Source organism: Pleurodeles waltl, chromosome 6 (assembly GCF_031143425.1).
Source record: "Pleurodeles waltl isolate 20211129_DDA chromosome 6, aPleWal1.hap1.20221129, whole genome shotgun sequence".
Lineage (NCBI taxonomy): Eukaryota > Metazoa > Chordata > Amphibia > Caudata > Salamandridae > Pleurodeles > Pleurodeles waltl.
This window is the reverse complement of record NC_090445.1, coordinates 221,175,688-221,193,229: the sequence shown is the minus strand read 5'-3', so window position 1 is coordinate 221,193,229 and position 17,542 is coordinate 221,175,688. Positions and strand designations below refer to the sequence as shown.

The 17,542-nt window shown below is 43.4% G+C and overlaps 1 protein-coding gene across 3 annotated transcripts in view; it reads right to left on the bottom strand.

Moving 5' to 3' along the window:
- Nucleotides 1–4,955: 4,955 nt before the first annotated feature.
- ADAM11 (ADAM metallopeptidase domain 11) overlaps nucleotides 4,956–17,542 on the bottom strand; it is a 375,674-nt gene continuing 363,087 nt past the window's right edge. Inside the window, exons 26-27 of one of the 3 annotated variants that reach the window (XM_069237931.1) lie at nucleotides 14,028–14,045; nucleotides 6,128–10,757 (exon numbers count right to left, since the gene is read on the bottom strand). In XM_069237931.1, coding sequence (XP_069094032.1) covers nucleotides 10,742–10,757; nucleotides 14,028–14,045 — 34 coding nt within the window. In that variant the 3' untranslated portion in view covers nucleotides 6,128–10,741. Of the gene's footprint in view, nucleotides 10,758–14,027; nucleotides 14,046–17,542 lie in introns of all 3 variants that reach the window. The other 2 variants (XM_069237933.1, XM_069237932.1) reach the window with 2 other exon arrangements.

Genomic DNA, 17,542 nt, shown 5'->3' with positions numbered 1-17,542 from the left:
GCAGATACAGAATACTTACAGGCAGGCTCGAACTCACAGGAGCAGCGAGGGACATGCGCACTAGCTGGAGAAGCTGTGTGGCGTGGGGAGCGACCTCACCTGACAACAGGGTCAAGGGGTCGCTCACTCACCGAGCAGCGGACGCCATTAATTAGGGGAGGTGGGAGGAAGGAGCACCTGGGAGGCGGGAAGCGGGGACGATCGAGCGAATGTGGGTGGCGCAGCCGCAGGGGACGCAGCGGCGGGAAGAGGGAAATTGGGAAAAGGCAAGAAGCAAAGGGCAAGAAAGAGGCACAGAGGCACAGAGAAAGAAAAGGAAAAGGCAAAAAGAGGAAAACAGGAAGAAGACAACAGACACCGAATACTTACAGGCAGGCTCGAACTCGCAGGAGCAGCGAGGGACACGCGTGCTAGCTGGTGGAGTTGTGCGGCGTGGGGAGCAACCTGACAATAGGGTCAGAATCAGAAGGCGTACAAGCCCGTTACACTTTGGAAGGTGCAGAAAGAAAAACTGACATCGTGCGGAGGTAGAGGCTACATATGGGCATCGATGTCACATCTGGGACAGTATAGATCCAACGCCCAGCCTCAATTGAGGAGCTACAGAATTGCTGAAAAAACTCTCTCGATTCAGTCTTGCCCCTCAGGATATTCACGAAGTGAAAAATGTGGTTACACATTTTCAGCAGAATTACATCTTTGAGATTAATTTTTGACCTGCTAAATCTATGCCACCTGAGCTGCAGTGAGCATCCTCATAAATCTTGCCCTCGTATTTCATTTCCTGACTCTGTGAATGTACATGAACATGCCAAGTTTCTTTGCAGCGTGTGGTATTGATCCATTGTTTTACTTGTGCCTTTTCTTTCATTTGTAAACTTCATAATGGTTAAACTTGTCATCTGTAGTAAATCATTAAGAGAGTGTATATCTCTTGTCCTATAGAGTACAGTAGCATTATGTTTATTTCTTCTATGAAAACTCTTCCCAAAGAGTTCACCAGTCTGCCAATCTCTACTGTTGTTGGATTTGTTGATGGTAGTAACTAGACCAGTGTGGTTGCATTGCAAGCGTTTTCTGTCCTACACCAGCTTTCTGCTGGCGCTTAATGAGTTGTTACCGTTATGCATTTTTATGAAAGCTATTGATGTTTCTGGTCCTTGCCTGCTGTTTCTCTGGCTGACATTCTGGGTCTGTGTATTCTGATTTTTCTTTTGTTTTTTGTCTCTTTTTCTTTCCTCTTCTCTCTGTGCTGAGATTTGTGTTACTCATTTCTTTTAATCTTCATTATGGTGTTGTTAGGCCAGCAGGTGGTGTGATTCTCTCTCAAATGTGCTCTACCATGACTTGTGGTTCCTCTGTGCATTCTGGTTTACTTTTGGTGGCTCTGAAGATGTTTTGTATATCGCTCTGTGTGCTTAGTCTATCTCTCTTTTATGTCTAAGTGTTATCTGTCTGCTCATTGCTCCTTTTTCTGACGTTTGTGCTGCACCGCTTAGCTTACATGCAGTTTGGATGTTATTTATTGTGCTTATTTTTTCCCCTCTATTTTCGACTGTGCTTCAGGTCTGCATCTCTCACCTACCTCTCATTTTGTCTCGCAATGAATCTTTAAAATATATATATATATGCACTCGTTTGTGTCTGGTAACCTCACTTTGACTTTTATTTGAGAGTTGTTGCCACGTGTGATGAGGTTGACGCATTCCGGAAGCTCCGCTAAAGGAGAGCCAAAAGAGGACACATTCATTCAGATTCACTGTTACTGTTCGAGAGCAGCACTCTCAGCTTACTAGAAACTATATGCATTCAGAGAAAAAAGGAGTGCTGCACGCGTTGCCCGACAGTGTGTTGTTGGACAATGTGCTTGTGTAGTGTTACTACACTCAGGGTATGGAGGGGTGTTCCTGCACCCTAGATTGTTCTGTTTACTTGCTCGCAGTCATCTGGAGGGGCATTCTGAGCCGCCTGAAGTACCTGAGAAAGGGTGGCATTGTGTCCAAAACAGCTCCTATAAAAGGAAGCATCTGCAAAGGAGTCAGGTGTGACTTTGGCTCATTAGACAGGAAATCTAATGATGTAATGAGATTTGCCATTGTTTGGAGGTAGTCCACTACCGACTGTGGCAAGCCTGCCTTCAACAGTCAGTTGTTGAGGAAGACTGGTTTGCCACAGGCAGTAGTGGACCACCTCCAAACAATGGTGGACCTCAACCAGTTGTCGAGGTAGGGGAAAACTGGTATCCCAGACATCTAAAGATGGGCAGCAACCCCTGTCATCACTTTCGTGAACACCTGAGAGGCACTGGTAAGGCTGAAGAGGAGCAAGGCACACTGCAAATGCTACTGACTAGTCGCAGGTAACAACTGTGGGACTACATGATGGGAACATGAAAGTAAGTATCCTGCAAGTTCAAGGCGACCATCCAGTCTCTCAGATCCAGGGCAGAGATTATTTAGGCCTAAGTGAACATTCGAAGGAAGGCATTCAGAGGGTGAAGATTCAAAATAAGATGAAGTGCTCTGTGCTTCTTTGGCCCAAGGAAATAGCGAGAGTAACAATCAATCCCTACTTCTGAGGCAGGCACCCTCTTAATGGCCACTTTGACAAACAGAGCCTGCATCCCTTGTAGCAAGATGGATTGTTGCTCCTCCAAAAGCCAAAACGAGGGTGGTGAGGTGGGTCAAAAAGGAATGGCAGGGCATAGACCTGCTGAACGATTTGGAGGCCTCATCTGTCAGATGTAATGGCCTGCCACCTTGGAAGAAAATGTTTGACCTTAACTCCTAACTCCTTCACTATGTGCCGTAAAGTGTTCTAGAGGCTTATGCTGCAGGGTTGGAGTAGTGACTGAAATGGTGTCCATTGTGGCCACTCTAGTGTCTGCTTGATCCTCTTCCTCGTCCCTGAAAGGACTGGGATGACTGCTGGGGACTTAGTAGGGCCTGGCAATGTCTAAATGCCAGCCCTCTGGAGTAACCTTGAAAAGGTCAAAACTGCTGAGGGTACAGCCGGGCATGGGAAGAAAGGCCCAAAGGAACGTGCTGCGACTTAGCTTCCTTTAAAGTACTCAAGGGTGGAATCAAACTTTTCGCCAAAGAGGTGGGAACCAATAAAAGGCATATCAATTAGGCAAAGATGCACGTCTCCTGATAAGTCAGCGGATAGCCAGTGGAGTTGCATTCAAACCAGCACTTGCAACATACAGTTCTGCATCCTGACTGTACTCAATGGTTTTAGTCAATAAAAGGCCCAAAACTATTCTAGAGCTTCGGCAAGATCTTGTTAGCTATGTTCCAAAAAAAAAAGAACTGGATTGACAGATCTCAAACCCACACTGGCACAAGAAAACATACACTTTCTGAATGCCTAGGCCTATTTTTACTCCCTATCCTGAGGGACTTTAGGGAATGCCTTAGGATTAACTTTGTTGGTGAATGCTTAGACCACCAATTTTCTGGAGTCGGGTGCTGTGTGAGAAAGCCTGAGTTACTCTTTATTGGTTTATGACACCTGCCCAACTGCCTGTTTACTCGTGGGCAAGAGCAGGGCTTGGCCCATGTACCCATAAGTTTTGTCAGAACCAGAACGCTCTGGGACCAGGGGTGCTGGAGTGCAATGAAGCCACGACCTTGGTCGGCTTTGAAACAAATTCAGCTTGAGGTCTAGGACCACAGTCAGCAGAGGTTCAACCTCCGGCACTGTCAATGTAACCGGTGTCAGAGTATAATGGACTGGCGCAAATCTAATATCCAAAAGGAAGTCAATATCAAAGTTGGTGCAGTACCAGAGGTAGGTTTGAGGGACCCAGACTGAACAGATGACAGATCCACCAAGGTAAACAGACTGGAGGCCCCTGAAGATCCTTGGGCCCCACAGAGCGCCAGAGTGAGTGAGTAAAATGTAGAAAATATGCAACATGGCCTCCTTGAAGGTTTCAGCCTGCTGTGGCGTCACAGATGGCCCAAACAATTTGGGGCACACCTGGACTAGTTTAGGAATCAGCTCTGCAATCAGGAATAAGGATAAGATCGGTTTGCACCTTGATAACCCCCTGAATTCTCTTTAGACAGAGTGGCGGGAGGTGGTCTTCTTGAATGTGGACTCAATGGAGGGCTTTCAATGCAAAGAGGCCATCTCGTATGAATGGCCTTGAGTGTGGGTATGAATCCGCACCGTAGACTTGGAGCAGAAGCGGGGCTTACACATGGTCCATGACTTCTTTTGATGTTCGGTCACTTCGGAAGCTCGGATCTCCTTCGGGTGCATGAGGGCACACTTGTCACACGACTTGGATTGGTGCCCTGAGCCCAAACACCAGAGGCAGACCTCTTGCACGTCCGTCACTGAAATCCGTCTCCGACTGTCACTGCAGCCTTCAGTAGAGACATCATTCCTTTGCTCTTTGGAAAGATTTTGAAAGACTACGTCAAACGAATAACGAGCTTCAGATGCATGTATGAAGGTGCAGAAAGAAAGCAACGGATACTGGAGCACAGGGATGGTGCTTATATGGAACACAGCTTTGTCACTTCTGGGGCTGAAAGAGGCCATCCCAGAGCTGCCCAATGCTACCTAGCTGCACGCAGCAGCACTGCTATGAAAACGTCCGGATCTAGTCTAGCACCTGGGGAACAGTCTAAAGGTGAGAAATCTGCAGTTAGAAGTACCCATCATAAGTAAATGTACTCCAACTCAGATCTGGAATAAGTCCAGCACCACACATGGCCAACCACTGGACCTGAAAAACCCTCACATAGAAAATAAGGGAGACAGTGATTTAAAATAGAACCCTATGGGAAATAATATTAAAATCAATTAATGTATTCTAATCTTATATATATATATATATATATATATATATATATATATATATACATATTTGTATATAAATACATATAACACACGTTTAATTTGTTAAAATATATACATATAAATGAAAGATATTGTATTTTAAAAACTATTTAATTCTATACATAACTTTGGTAAAAACAATTAAAACATAATTAGGAAGATTTTACTAGTGGATGTGGTATTTTTGTTTCTGAATATGTATTTAAAAATTATTTTGATTAATTTTAACACATTTAAATTGATTACATATTTAATTCAACAAGTGCTGTAGCTTGTAATTTGTTCTAAATTTCAAATAAGTATAAAAAATTACTTTACATTAACATGTAACATAAAAATATTTTTCAATATTTTTTTTAAAGTTTAGTAAACTTTTTCACAATTTTCTTAATCTTTACAATAGGGCTATCCCTAACCCAGTGGTAGAAACCTCCACTTATTTCTTTCTATGTGTGAAAGCTACTAGTAGCAACTCAGGATCCACCCCCCTGGATTCAGGGGGTGGATGCATGAAAGTCTACTCTGTGTAGTAAATTTACACTCTTGAATGGTGAACAGCTAAAAATAGTAAATTTACTGCATATTATAACAGTACATTTACACATGTAGATTTTATACCTTTGTGAATAGGACCCAAAGTAGTTACACTGATGATGGCCGTCTCACTAGGCGAAGAGTGTGCTTGCTGTGAAAGATGAAATTCTAGAGCTGCGACCCCTGGCTTGCCTCTTGCGACTCCAGACTTCAGCGTTCGCAAAGTCAGTCCCAGGCAAACAAGAGCATCCTGACTTTCCTTGCTTTTTGTCAATTCTTTATTACACTAATAGGGAATATTATGTTATTATTCACAATTAGTGTAACAAAGAATGAGTTACAGTTTGCTGAAATACGACCCCTCCCTGGCAGCTGAGGTAAGTAAAAAAAGGATTTTAAGTGTACGTTGTGTGCACGCTGGCGGGTGAGAGTGTGATCATTTAAGAACGAGTATGTGTAAATGTGTGTGTACGTTTAAGCATGAGTGTGTGAGTGAAAGCAAACATTAAATGGCGTTTTATGTCACCTCCACTACCCCTGGCATTTTGCTGAAGTAAAGCTCATGGGTTTCTGGAAGAGATATTTCACTTACGAAACTTGTTCTGTGATCTTGCACAATTCAGTGTTTTTTAATACAGATAAAGATAACATCAGGGTGCAATGCTCCCTCCCTCAGCAGATGTTTGCCAGACTGTTGCCCACAACATAAGTAATGTTACAATAATTCACTAACGCTCTTTACAAAAAATACATTCAAGTTTATTCATATTTTCAAAACAGAGTATTGCCCATTGCGGAAAAAAAAGCAGGCAGCAAAAAACAAATTTTCAACCCATTTACTTTGCAATCAGGAAATCCACCCGAGCGAGCTACTCTCTTTAACACTGGAAAGCTGCACCCCTGTAATGGTAATTGTGTGAGATAGCTGTGGGGCCCTGTTAACAAAACCTGTTATGGTGGATTGTTAGGATATGTTATGGATAACTTGTAACATTCAAAGGTAGCATCAAAGATGATATCAAGAAGCATAAAATATTTATCTGGCTGGTTGGGAACCCAGAAACACTACAGGTTTTAAATTTACTACAGTGCCACTGAACAAGTTCTCACTTGTCTTGATTTGATTTTTCTAGTTTCGGGGGCTATCTGGCATCTGGATCTAGGAATTTCCAGATGGGTCGGTGCCTCTAAAAGGCTGAAAAAGCCTTAATATTCTGTTACATGACGCTTTAAAGGCACTGACCTCATGAATTCTCCACATTCTCCTACAGCCCAGGCCACCCATGGCGAGGTTATCATTGCATCCATGCACTTTTCTGACAAGTGAATCTTGGTTCAATCTCATCTTTCCACTTCTCAGTCAGCTAGCTGGAGAGCTTCATTCTACATCCGCCCCAGGCTACTCTATCCAACATGAGGCCCTTAATTTATTAGTAGGTTTTGATAAGCAATATGTGTGGGTTAAAAGCCATATTGGACATACAGATGTCCCTCATCTCACTATGAAAATATAACACAGTTTTCATATATAGTGTCATAGTTCTAAGCTCTAGAAATCTCGATTTTTCTTGTTTGCCCATCGAGAAATCAGTTCAGCTCACAACACTTAAGTGCATAAATATTTTAGAGCTGTTATGTTTTTTTGAGAATCAGGAGATGATTAGGAAAATATAAAGACTACGACAATATTTTTTGTTATTTATACTGCACCTACCAATAAAAGCACTTTTGGGTGGGTCTATAGCTATCAGTTTGTCCCTGAACATGGGGGTAACTTTAAGCAGTCCTGGGACTCCTGCCAACAATATCAAGACTACTGAAATATATTGTTTCACCTTTCTCGTTGCACACATTCCAAAACTCTTGAATTAGGTAGGGCCGTATTAATAGTGTATACCGACTATTTAATTTTAGCATTTTCACACTTAAAACGTCCTTTTCTCCGATGGAAGATAGTAGGGAAATTAATTTCTCCCGATTTCTTTCTCTAAACCTCTCATTTTTGTGTTTCCAAATGTCGGCAGGTATTATCTTAAAAGCATGGGCACCAAGGCCAGACATACTGGTGTTATAGGCTAAAAAATCAGGACAGACTGAACGTCACCTCCTGAAAGGTTATGTAGCTAAGAGAGATTATTTTTCTTCTAGTTTCTGGTTTTGCTTTTCTTATGGTGCATCTTGCCAGTAAGGAAGATTAACTAAGCTAAGTGCTAGTAGAGCTAATTCACTGATCTGAATCGAAGATCAATATATTAATATACATAATAGATCTAGATAATACAGCCTCTCTGTCTTCTTTCATTTAGTTTGATTCCATTAAAAGGGCAAAACGATGTAATGTTGGTGGCCTTTAGTTTTGCAAGTTAAGTCAGGTTGTTAAGTTCCATCACAATGCTTTTATAGGATATCTGCATGGGACAAGAGATATGGCTAAATTTGCCTGAAGATTCAATGTCATCAGGGACACCGCTTTTTAGTTCTGGTCTTTCTTTGCCAATCTTACTTTTATTATTTTTAAGGACATTAGTTTTAAGCAGTATCCCCAAGCACCAGTCATTTACTACTTGTCAGATGAGGGATTCAAAAGTGATAAATGATGAGGATTTTTTTTTAAAATCCAGAAGCATGTTCTACCAATAGGCTCCAACCTAACACAGCCTGCAACCACCCAGTGTGGTGAGTTTGGATTTAACTTCACTAATAATATTTCTCCCTGTTGACCATAATGTTCTAGGCGGTTTAACGGGTTAACTTTCACCCACAGAGACCAAGGAACAGTATTACTCACACATTTAAATATAATGCTAAAACATTTATATTTAACTCTGGCATCCACATAGAGCAAGGGCAGGGCTCTATGTGTATTGGATAAGGATTTATTCCATTCATACCCACTGCCAGGGAGACTATCATGTCTGCGCTCTTTGCTGGAGCGACTATCTATCTTTGGTAATTCCAAGAAAAAGGACATTAAAGTAGTTGAGCATGGGATTTATTAAGTAATCTCTTACCAACCAGTAAAATATCAATGGGATAAAACAGATAAAGTAAACAACTTTGATGTAAAAGTTTGTTTTTTGCTTTTTTATCAACGTCTAGTTTCAAGGAAAGGGTGCTGTCTAACCAATACTTAGGTGTTCTAACTGTGTTTTTACCTTCTATGAATTGGTGAGTTGCTCTCTTGGTGCATATCAACTGAGGAAATTGGATTAACACATTAAAAAAAGTGACTTCTAAAAGGAAAGATAGGCATTGGAGCTGGATCCCCCTTGTGGCCTTCTCATTCATTGTCTTCCCCTGTGGCCTTCCGGTCAGCTAAGATATGGAAGGATGACTTTTCTCCAATAGGTGGTACATGTGCATTTGTGCCTGGATGGAGAAGTTTGTCAGAACCCTCAGCAATCGTTAAGCTGCAAAGCATGCTTGCCAACCAGAAAGCATGCTTGCCAACTGGCATACTCCATTCATCACTGGGAATATATTGTGTACTTTCTAGTTTCAACTAGAACTCCCCTTCAGTCTTCCTCTTGAAGCAGCTATAAAGCTCTCTTTACTGAAAATTTTCCAGCATCTTACTTTAGGGCATTATTCTACAGTGACCTTAATTGCCTAACTTCAAAAAGTTACAATCTTGTTGTGTTCTTTCTTATTGCCTAGGGTCCTTGGAGTTCCGGGGAAAGCAATCTGGGTCTGCGTTTTGGTCTCATCATGCTTTTGGCTAATAAACAATGTAGGTCTTGGGGTGCCACTCTGTACCAGTTTGCGAGGGGTATCCCTCATTTAAATCTACATCCTATTTTCATCGAAGGGTCGATAAGGATATCTCTCATACAGAGAGTTTTACAATATTCTATATTTGAGCAGTTTCCAAACCACTCAAATAAGGTTTAAGTTTTGCTCAACTTAGCCACCTTTATTACCTACTGCTGAGAACTAGTATCTACTCCTATTCAGTCTTGGAGTGAGCTCTTGAAGGAACTGGAGCGGAATCTGCCTTTTGGTTTTTGACAGCCTCCTACCTGTTCTGGCATCTTCATTTTTTCCTTAAGCTCTATAATCTTTGCGTAGGTGTTCACTGGATGCCTTGGCAGAGATCTAGACAATAGGCGTTCTCACAACAGTCCGCCTGCCCTTACTTTACCATCAGCCAGCACACTCTATTGTAGTCTACTCTGGTGATACATGTGACTTTAGTGCTGCTTGAGGACACAGATTCAAAAGAACATGAGCAGTGATTGCATACTTCATCCTTCTCTCCACAATGCCTTACTACCATCTGTTTTATCTGTACCATCTAATGAACTGACGCTATCTAGCCATATTCTCCCCCCACAGCAGTGAGCCCAGTGTCGCCATCACTGAGCTTGGCTATCGCTTCTCCCTGACATTTGCAAGTTTCCTGCGTCATGGTGACACAATAGTGTCTTTTCTTTGACTCCCACCCTGTGCACATGAAAATGTACTCTGCATAGTAGCTTATTAAGCAGGCCCCAAAAGCTCTAGGGAATAATCAACCATTCCCCACCCATAGGCAAAGTCCTGGGTCCTTTAAATACAGAAGTCGTTACATTCATCTGGTTTGCTTTGTATAAAAAAGAGAAACATCTATATAGTTTATAATAGAGGACCCTCTCCAGCAGTGCTGCTCAAATACCATAAATGGGGCCATGAAAGGCTGCAGGATGGAAGAAATGTGCTTTCTGGATCAGCTGAAGGAATTCCATGATCAGAGAGGTGATATGCGCAACATGGTTACAAAATGTGTGGCGTTTTCGGAGATTTATCGTGTGATCTGAGATGCACAGTTTGAACCAATAACCTCAGATAGCAGTCAGAAGTCCACACCTGTGGGTTAGGAGAGGGTTCAAAGGTGAGTCCTGCCTCATCCTGCCCATTTCTTGGCAAGAGCACTGCATCATGGTGAGCACTGGATTTACATACTTGATCATGAGGTGTGGCTTCAATGGAGCGGTTGCCCTGGAGAATGGGCATCATATTTCATGTCACACTTCTGTGAGCAAAGAGTCGATCTTTAATCTCATGGAGGGTCATACAAACCCCTTTCCCCATCTCTTTCCACCCAAGCAAAGATACTGGTGATTAGATAGTTCCATTCCTTTGGAATCTACTGCTTACAGGATGACCAATACTCCAGAGGACACCAGATTGGCCATCAGCATGCAGGAAAGAGAGTGCACCATCTTTTGGTACCAACTGCAGGTCTCCTGCTCAAAATGCCGTTCAGGAACTCAAGTTAACATCATTCAACTGAAGTGCAGAACTGAATTTCTATTTTGCTTTTAGGTTCCAGAATTCCCAGACGAGCAGTGCAGGCAGCAAGAAGCTGATCAAGTTAGCCCCCTCCAGACCTGTAAGAAGAATGAGTATAGAGTCATTAGTTTGATGCAATGGAAGAATTGAGGGGAATTGGGAGGATAAGGTCGGGGGGGATGTTCATGGCATGCAATGTGCTGTACAAATCTTCCCACAAAGCATGCTGTGCCTCAAGCAGTGCCCACTCCCACTGTCCTAAGCTTTGGCATCAGCTAAACTGTTTTTAACAGTGAATTTTCTATCCACTGGGGACAATTCAGGTGAGAAAGCAACAAGGCCCATGGTCCAAATACATTACTGGAACTTTAAGTTTGGCCTGCCACAAATATAGATGATTTTAGGATGAACCTGCCAGTATGTTAGGCCACTATGGGCAGCTTATAAATCTAATAATCAAGATGTAGTCATGTGGAGATAACTGACAGTCATTGGGCAGCTCTTCCAAGTGGGAGTCAATGGGAAGTCATGAATGTACAAATGTGGTATTTAGTTTGTGGGGTGGACAGAGACTACTACTGTGAAGGTAAATTCAGCCTGTGGGAGATAAACGGTGCTACACACACTATGTAATTGGGTTGTGCTGTGGATAAAGGATGTTATAGGGGAGATTAATTCAGGTTGTGGGGAGCACCGAGTATGCAATCAAGATGAAAGAAGTTTCAGATTAAACATTTGGTTTGATGAAGGGCCATATGTTTGAGGTATGCCATAGGATTTAAAATATTGGGGCTCATTATGACATTGGCAGTAAATACCGCTTACTGCCACGGTGATGGGCACCAACATACCGCCACGGCGGCTACCATCCATCCGCCATATTATAAGCACTGCCTGATTTCCGCCACAATAAGGGCGGAAATCCAGCAGTGCTCATGGTGGTGGACGTGTTAAGCTGGCGCTGCCAACACCAGCACCACCCAGCCAGAACGACTCCGGCAGCCGTATTATGACCAGTAATACGGCCTGGCGGTGTTCTGCTGGCAGGGCGCTGCTGGCGGTAGCATCGCACCTTCCCGTTCCCTGCCGGATGACCTCCTTGCCTGACAAGGTAAGTCAGGCGTCCGACCGGGGAGGCGGTGGGAGAGTGGGGATGTTGTGTGTGTGTTTGTCTGAGTGTGTGCATGAATGTGTGAGTGTGTGTGTGAATGCTTCTGTGTGTGTGTTGTGTTGTTTGCGTGGTTGTATGCGTGTGAGTGAATGTGTGCAAGAATGGTGAAGTGAGTGCGTGACTGCATGTCAGTGTGATTGTGTGTAAGAATGTGTGTGAGTATGTCTGGAAGTATGTGTGCATGAATGCGTGTATGCCAGTGTGTGTATGAATGGGTGTATGCCAGTGTAAGTGAATGGGTGTATGCATGGTGCGTGTGGGTGTCTGTGTATGCGGGGAGGGGGAGTGTGGGGTGCTGTAACTGTAGTGGGGGTGGGGGAGCTTGTGATGTGTGTGGCTGGTGGGTCAGTTGTGTGGTGTGTGCGTGTCTGCAGGTGTGTGCGTGTATGGGGGTGGGGGGTGAGTGGATCAGACGGGGTGAGTGAGTGGATCGAAGGGGGGTAGGGGGTTCGTTTGTGTATCGGGTAGGGGGTGTTTGGATGGAGGAGGGGTGGGGGGGGGCCACGGCGGTATGATAGGAGAAGTGGCGGTTGGCTGCAATCTCATAATGTACCACCAGCCTGTTGGCGGTAATACCGCTACATTAATCCTGGTGGTCAGAAGTCCGCCAGGGTCATAATGAGGCCCTTTATGTTGTAACTGCATGGTGGTTGCCAATTGAAGGATTAATTACGGTTGATGGTGGTTGCCGTAGAATAATAAATTTGGGTTTGAGGATAGGTAAAAGATGCTTCAGGTATGACATTTTCAGGTCTCAGAAGGGAATATAAGTGTGAGCCCTGGAAAAATGGAGCAGCTGTAAAGTTATATGGACTCACCCCAATGTCACGATTACCTCAGTATTCTATGAACAATGTCTTTTTAATGCCGTGGCACTATCTCTTGAAATCCCCGAACCCTACGCTGCCCACTGAACAGAAAGCATTAGTGTAGTACAGAGTGTGGGGCCTTTACAAGTAGTGAGGTGCTCAAGGCCTCGCAGGTGCAAACCTAAAGGTTTCTCCTACCATTGTTCCACTTTCCCTAATTGCTGTCACAGGACATTCATGCACAGTCAATAAACTCAGCAAATCTCCCAAATAAATCACATGGGTACTTCTGTCCAAGGAAACCTGTGCTCAAACCTGTGCTCAAACCTCTAAACGATAATAGGCTAAACTGACTGTGCTAAGATTTCCCATCATGTTCTACTCCCCAGCTGACATTCTTCGATCTTTATGCAGCAATGTACTCCATTTCAACAACAAACTGTGCCCAGACTACTTGCAACCATCACCACAAGGCATATGAAGGCATGAACAGTTAGCGGCTAGACTAGAACATTTTGGTAGGATAATGGTATAAAAGAAGGCCTCAGATTTTTCTTGCCTCTGATTTGTGCATTTTCCTAATTATTGAATAATGTTCCAGATCCACATGTGTTTTAAACAGTCTTTGATCTGCTACCATGTCTTAAGTGAACAGGATCCATTCACAGCTTGAAGACGGGTTAGAAGTAACGCAACACACAAATGTGGCTCCAGCCCTAACTACCCACCCCCTTTTCTGTGCAGGCCAATCTGCCTTTCAAACTATCAGGCTACGTAAACGGTCCCAGTCTCTTGGGGATGTTTTACCACCTTTATACAACAGATGGGAGAGTAAAAATCTGACAAGGACAGAGTTGACCATCATAGGTGGACGTTCTTAAATGAACAGGGGCACTATACACATACAGTTGATGACAGTATGAGTCATGATGACCACCTACTGCCTGCATCAAAATAAAGATGTTCGTTCATGTACTTTCCATACTCAGTCATTAGATGGCAGGATAATGCATAGCATTCGAACCTGGAATAAGTTCACACTGCGAAAACTCTATTACTGCAAGGCTGTTTTTTGGCACATGTGTGGCCTTCAAGTGGTAAAACCAACATCCAGGGTCTGCATGGGCTGTTGTCAACACCCACATGTTCAACACCCACTCAGTGATGATGACGATGATGAAGCAATAAGTGAATAGCAGAACAGTCATGGGTAACCGAACTGCAAATGTGTTCCTGAACATGCAGCACTGTGCGGTATTTTAAGGAGGGAGCGCTCCCATGCGTCAGAGCTGCAGAGCTGGCCTGACAGCAGTGAAGCCGAATTGGATGCCAAGCATGATGACATAGACGATGGACATCACATCCCCCCCTGGTCAGCCTCATCATACCTTCCTCTCCTGATGTTCCTATCCGAGGCAACGATGAAATGAAAAAGAGAGAAAAAAAATAAGTTAGTGTCTCTGACACAGGATGGTATAAACGCACTTGTGTTTGAAGGTTCTCCCCTGGCTCCAGGTTCTTTCGATTATGACTGGGGCACTACTGGAATTTATTCTAGTTGCTCGGTGCTGCTGAAATGCCAGAATTACCAGGGGGCACAGGCAGGCACGTACCAAGCACACCTAACAAATAACAGACTCGGTTAGCACGGCTGGGCATTCAAAAGCATTAGTGAATTGTGCATCTCCTAACCTTCCCCATATGCCAGTTGAGGCTGCATCTTTACCCTCTCTGCCCATCCCGTCCTTCCCACCACACTGAAAGGACCCTGGGGATTGTTACGTTGCAGATGTCTGACATTTAACATAGCATCCACATTTCACGGCGCTTGACAGTGGCACTTCAGGTATTTCCCTGATACAGAAATGGGAGCCACTGGACAAACCCAAGGAAAATTGCTGCCTAGTACATTTTCAGCCTCCTGCCTTGAGAGAAGAACAGAACATGTTTAATTTGCAGTAATTGATACAGGCTGAAATAATTCTACAAAAGGAGGAGATACTGGTATACTTGGGCATATTACCAGTCCAAAAGCACTGGAGCCTAGAGGGACCTCTGAACACAAAAGAAGACAACATGACTAACATCAACCAATTATAGGGCACACAGGCAAATCATGCAACAGTATGTGTCCGACTCCCCATGCACAACCCCCTAGCAAGAACCAAAAATGTTTGTGGAAGTTTACACTGTTAGACGTGAAATGCACAGTGGCATGGCAGAATTGGTAATGGAATCAAGGCTGAACACCAGGACTGATAGAGCTATCCAAGTGGCCCAGCAGTGCTAGGAAATGAATACAGGGTAGCTGAAATTCTGGAGGTAGTATTCATGGGGAGCAGCAGCACTGGAAGAGAAATGCAGGTCAGCAGTGCTATCAGGGGGAAGAAGCAATGCTAGTAGAAGAATGAAAGATGTCTGAAATGCTGGGCGTACAATACCTTGGGAGCAGCAGTGCTGGGAGTGGAGTGCACAGGGTGGGGGGAGGGCAAGGCATTGGCAGAGGAAACTAGAAGCTTTCGGAATAGAATGATAAAAATGCAAGGTTTGGGGATTGTAGTACTGAAGTGCAGTGGGGCATCAGTATTGGCAGAGGAATATAATATATTCATGCTACATCTAAATATATGTAACTCTTTCAAACATGGATTTCACCTGAAAGAAATGGGAATTCATTCTCATTACTTTCTAGTGAAAACGAAAGGGCCCAAAAACAAGTACAGACTTATTTTAGGCCTCAAGAAAGTGAACACGTGGGTTTGCAAAGAAAAACTCAGGTTTTGGCTCTTCATCAGATCTAACCTTAGCTCCATCAGGGGGACTGATTATGCTCAACCGACCTATAAGATGCCTATTTTCATATCCCGATAGCCAAACAACACTGAAAATTCCTGAGGTTCATTGAAGGAAAAGACCACTTCCAACATAAGGTTCTGCCTTTCTGCTTCAAGTCTGCACCTCAAACGTTCTCCAAATGTATGGCAGTTGTGGCAGCCCACCTCAGGAAAATAAAAATCTTGTCTATCCATATGGACGAATGGCTCATCGAGACATCTTTTTTTTCATCAAGCAAGTCAACAATATCATCTAACCGTCATGACTCTCAACCGACTGCTCTGCTCATGAATCACAACAAATCTATCTCGAATCCTATTCAATCCCTGCACTACCTGGGTGCAGTTCTAGACACAGTACATACAAAAATGTTTCCTTCAGAAGAGAGATGATTATCCTTCAGAAATGATGCAATCTAAGGAAAACAACCCATCCAAAACTGAGGCAAGTCTCTTCCCTCCTGGGTTCAATGGCGTCATGCATCTTTCTGATCCTTAATGCACACCACTACATGATGCGTTTCCAACAATAACCGATGGAAACAGCTCTCAGGAAAGTGGGTAGACAGTTATACTAACCACTCATGCAAAACAATCACTCAAATGGTGGTGCCGCTCAGAGAACCTAAACAGAGGAATGAATTTTCACCAAGACATTCCAACCCAATCTATAGTGACGGATGCCTCCCTTACAGATTGGGGTGCTCACATGGACCACATTGAAGATATAAAGCATATGGTCTCAGAAGGAACAGTTTTACCACATCAACCTGCTAGACTTGAGGGCAATTCATCTAGCCTTGAAGGTTTTTTTCCAGTCATTCAGAACCAACTCTCTCCTTGCTCAGGCAGACAAAAGAACTAGCACGCATTATATTAACAAGAAAGAAGGAACAAGATCCAGCCCTCTGTCCCGGGAATCACAAACAATCTGGAATGGCTCATACCCCAGAATTTCAAATTTACAGCACTCCATATACCAGGAACCCAGAATGCTCAAGAAGACACTCTCAGCAGAACCATTCAAGAAAACCACAAATGGGTACTAAACAACCCCATTCATCACAACATCTTTTCCAATTGGGGATTTCTCCAAATAGGTCTTTTGCAGACAGAGAAACATGAAATGCTCAAGTTTTGCGTAAAGACTCTCCCAACTGAGCACACTGGGGAATACCCAATGGATCAACTGGTCAGGCAAATTTCTTTGCGCCTTTCCTCCAAAACACCTCCAGTCAATAGTGATCACCAAGCTATCACACTTGAAGGCTAAAATAATTCTTATTGCTTCAGACTAGCCCCAACAGTGGTGGTTCACAGATCTCCTTCATCTGTCAGTGTCCACACAGGAAGCTGCTGTGCAGACCAGATCTTCTTCAGAAGTTCGGAGGGCACATTCAACATCCCAACCTTCACTTGCCTAACTTTCCTCAGGAATGCAAGGATGTGCTGGGAGAAGTCAAAACAACATACACTAGAACTTCTTATTCTTTCACGCGGCAGAGATTCTGCATTTGATTTTCTCAGAACAATTTAATTCCTTTTACTTGTTAGGAAGAGGCTGTTCTTCCATACCTTCTGCATCTGGATAATGCAAAATTCCAATTGTCCTCTATTAAAGTTCATTTTGCAGCAATAGCAGTTTACTGAAAATGTCCTTTTTCAGAATCCCTGTAGTTAACCCATTCACAAGGCTTCTCTCCAACACTTACCGTGGAAATCTTGCTTCTTGGTAGCCATCATTTCTGCTTGTAGAATTAGTGAGATACAGGCCCTATGTTCACATGAACCACACACACTGTTCCATAGCAACAGGGTAGTGAAGGACCCATACTACATTCCATTCAAAAGTAGTCGTGGATTTCAATGGTAATCAGGTGATAACATTTCCTATATTTTTCAGAATCCTTCTTCCCTTGCAGAGAGAACTTGCCATGCTCTGGATGTTAGGAGGGTTTAAAAGTTCTATTGTGACAGAACAAAGTCTTTAAGAAAGGCAAAACAACTTTATGTAAACTGTGGTCCTTTACGCTTTGGACTTGCCACTTCTAAACAATACCAGTCTAGGA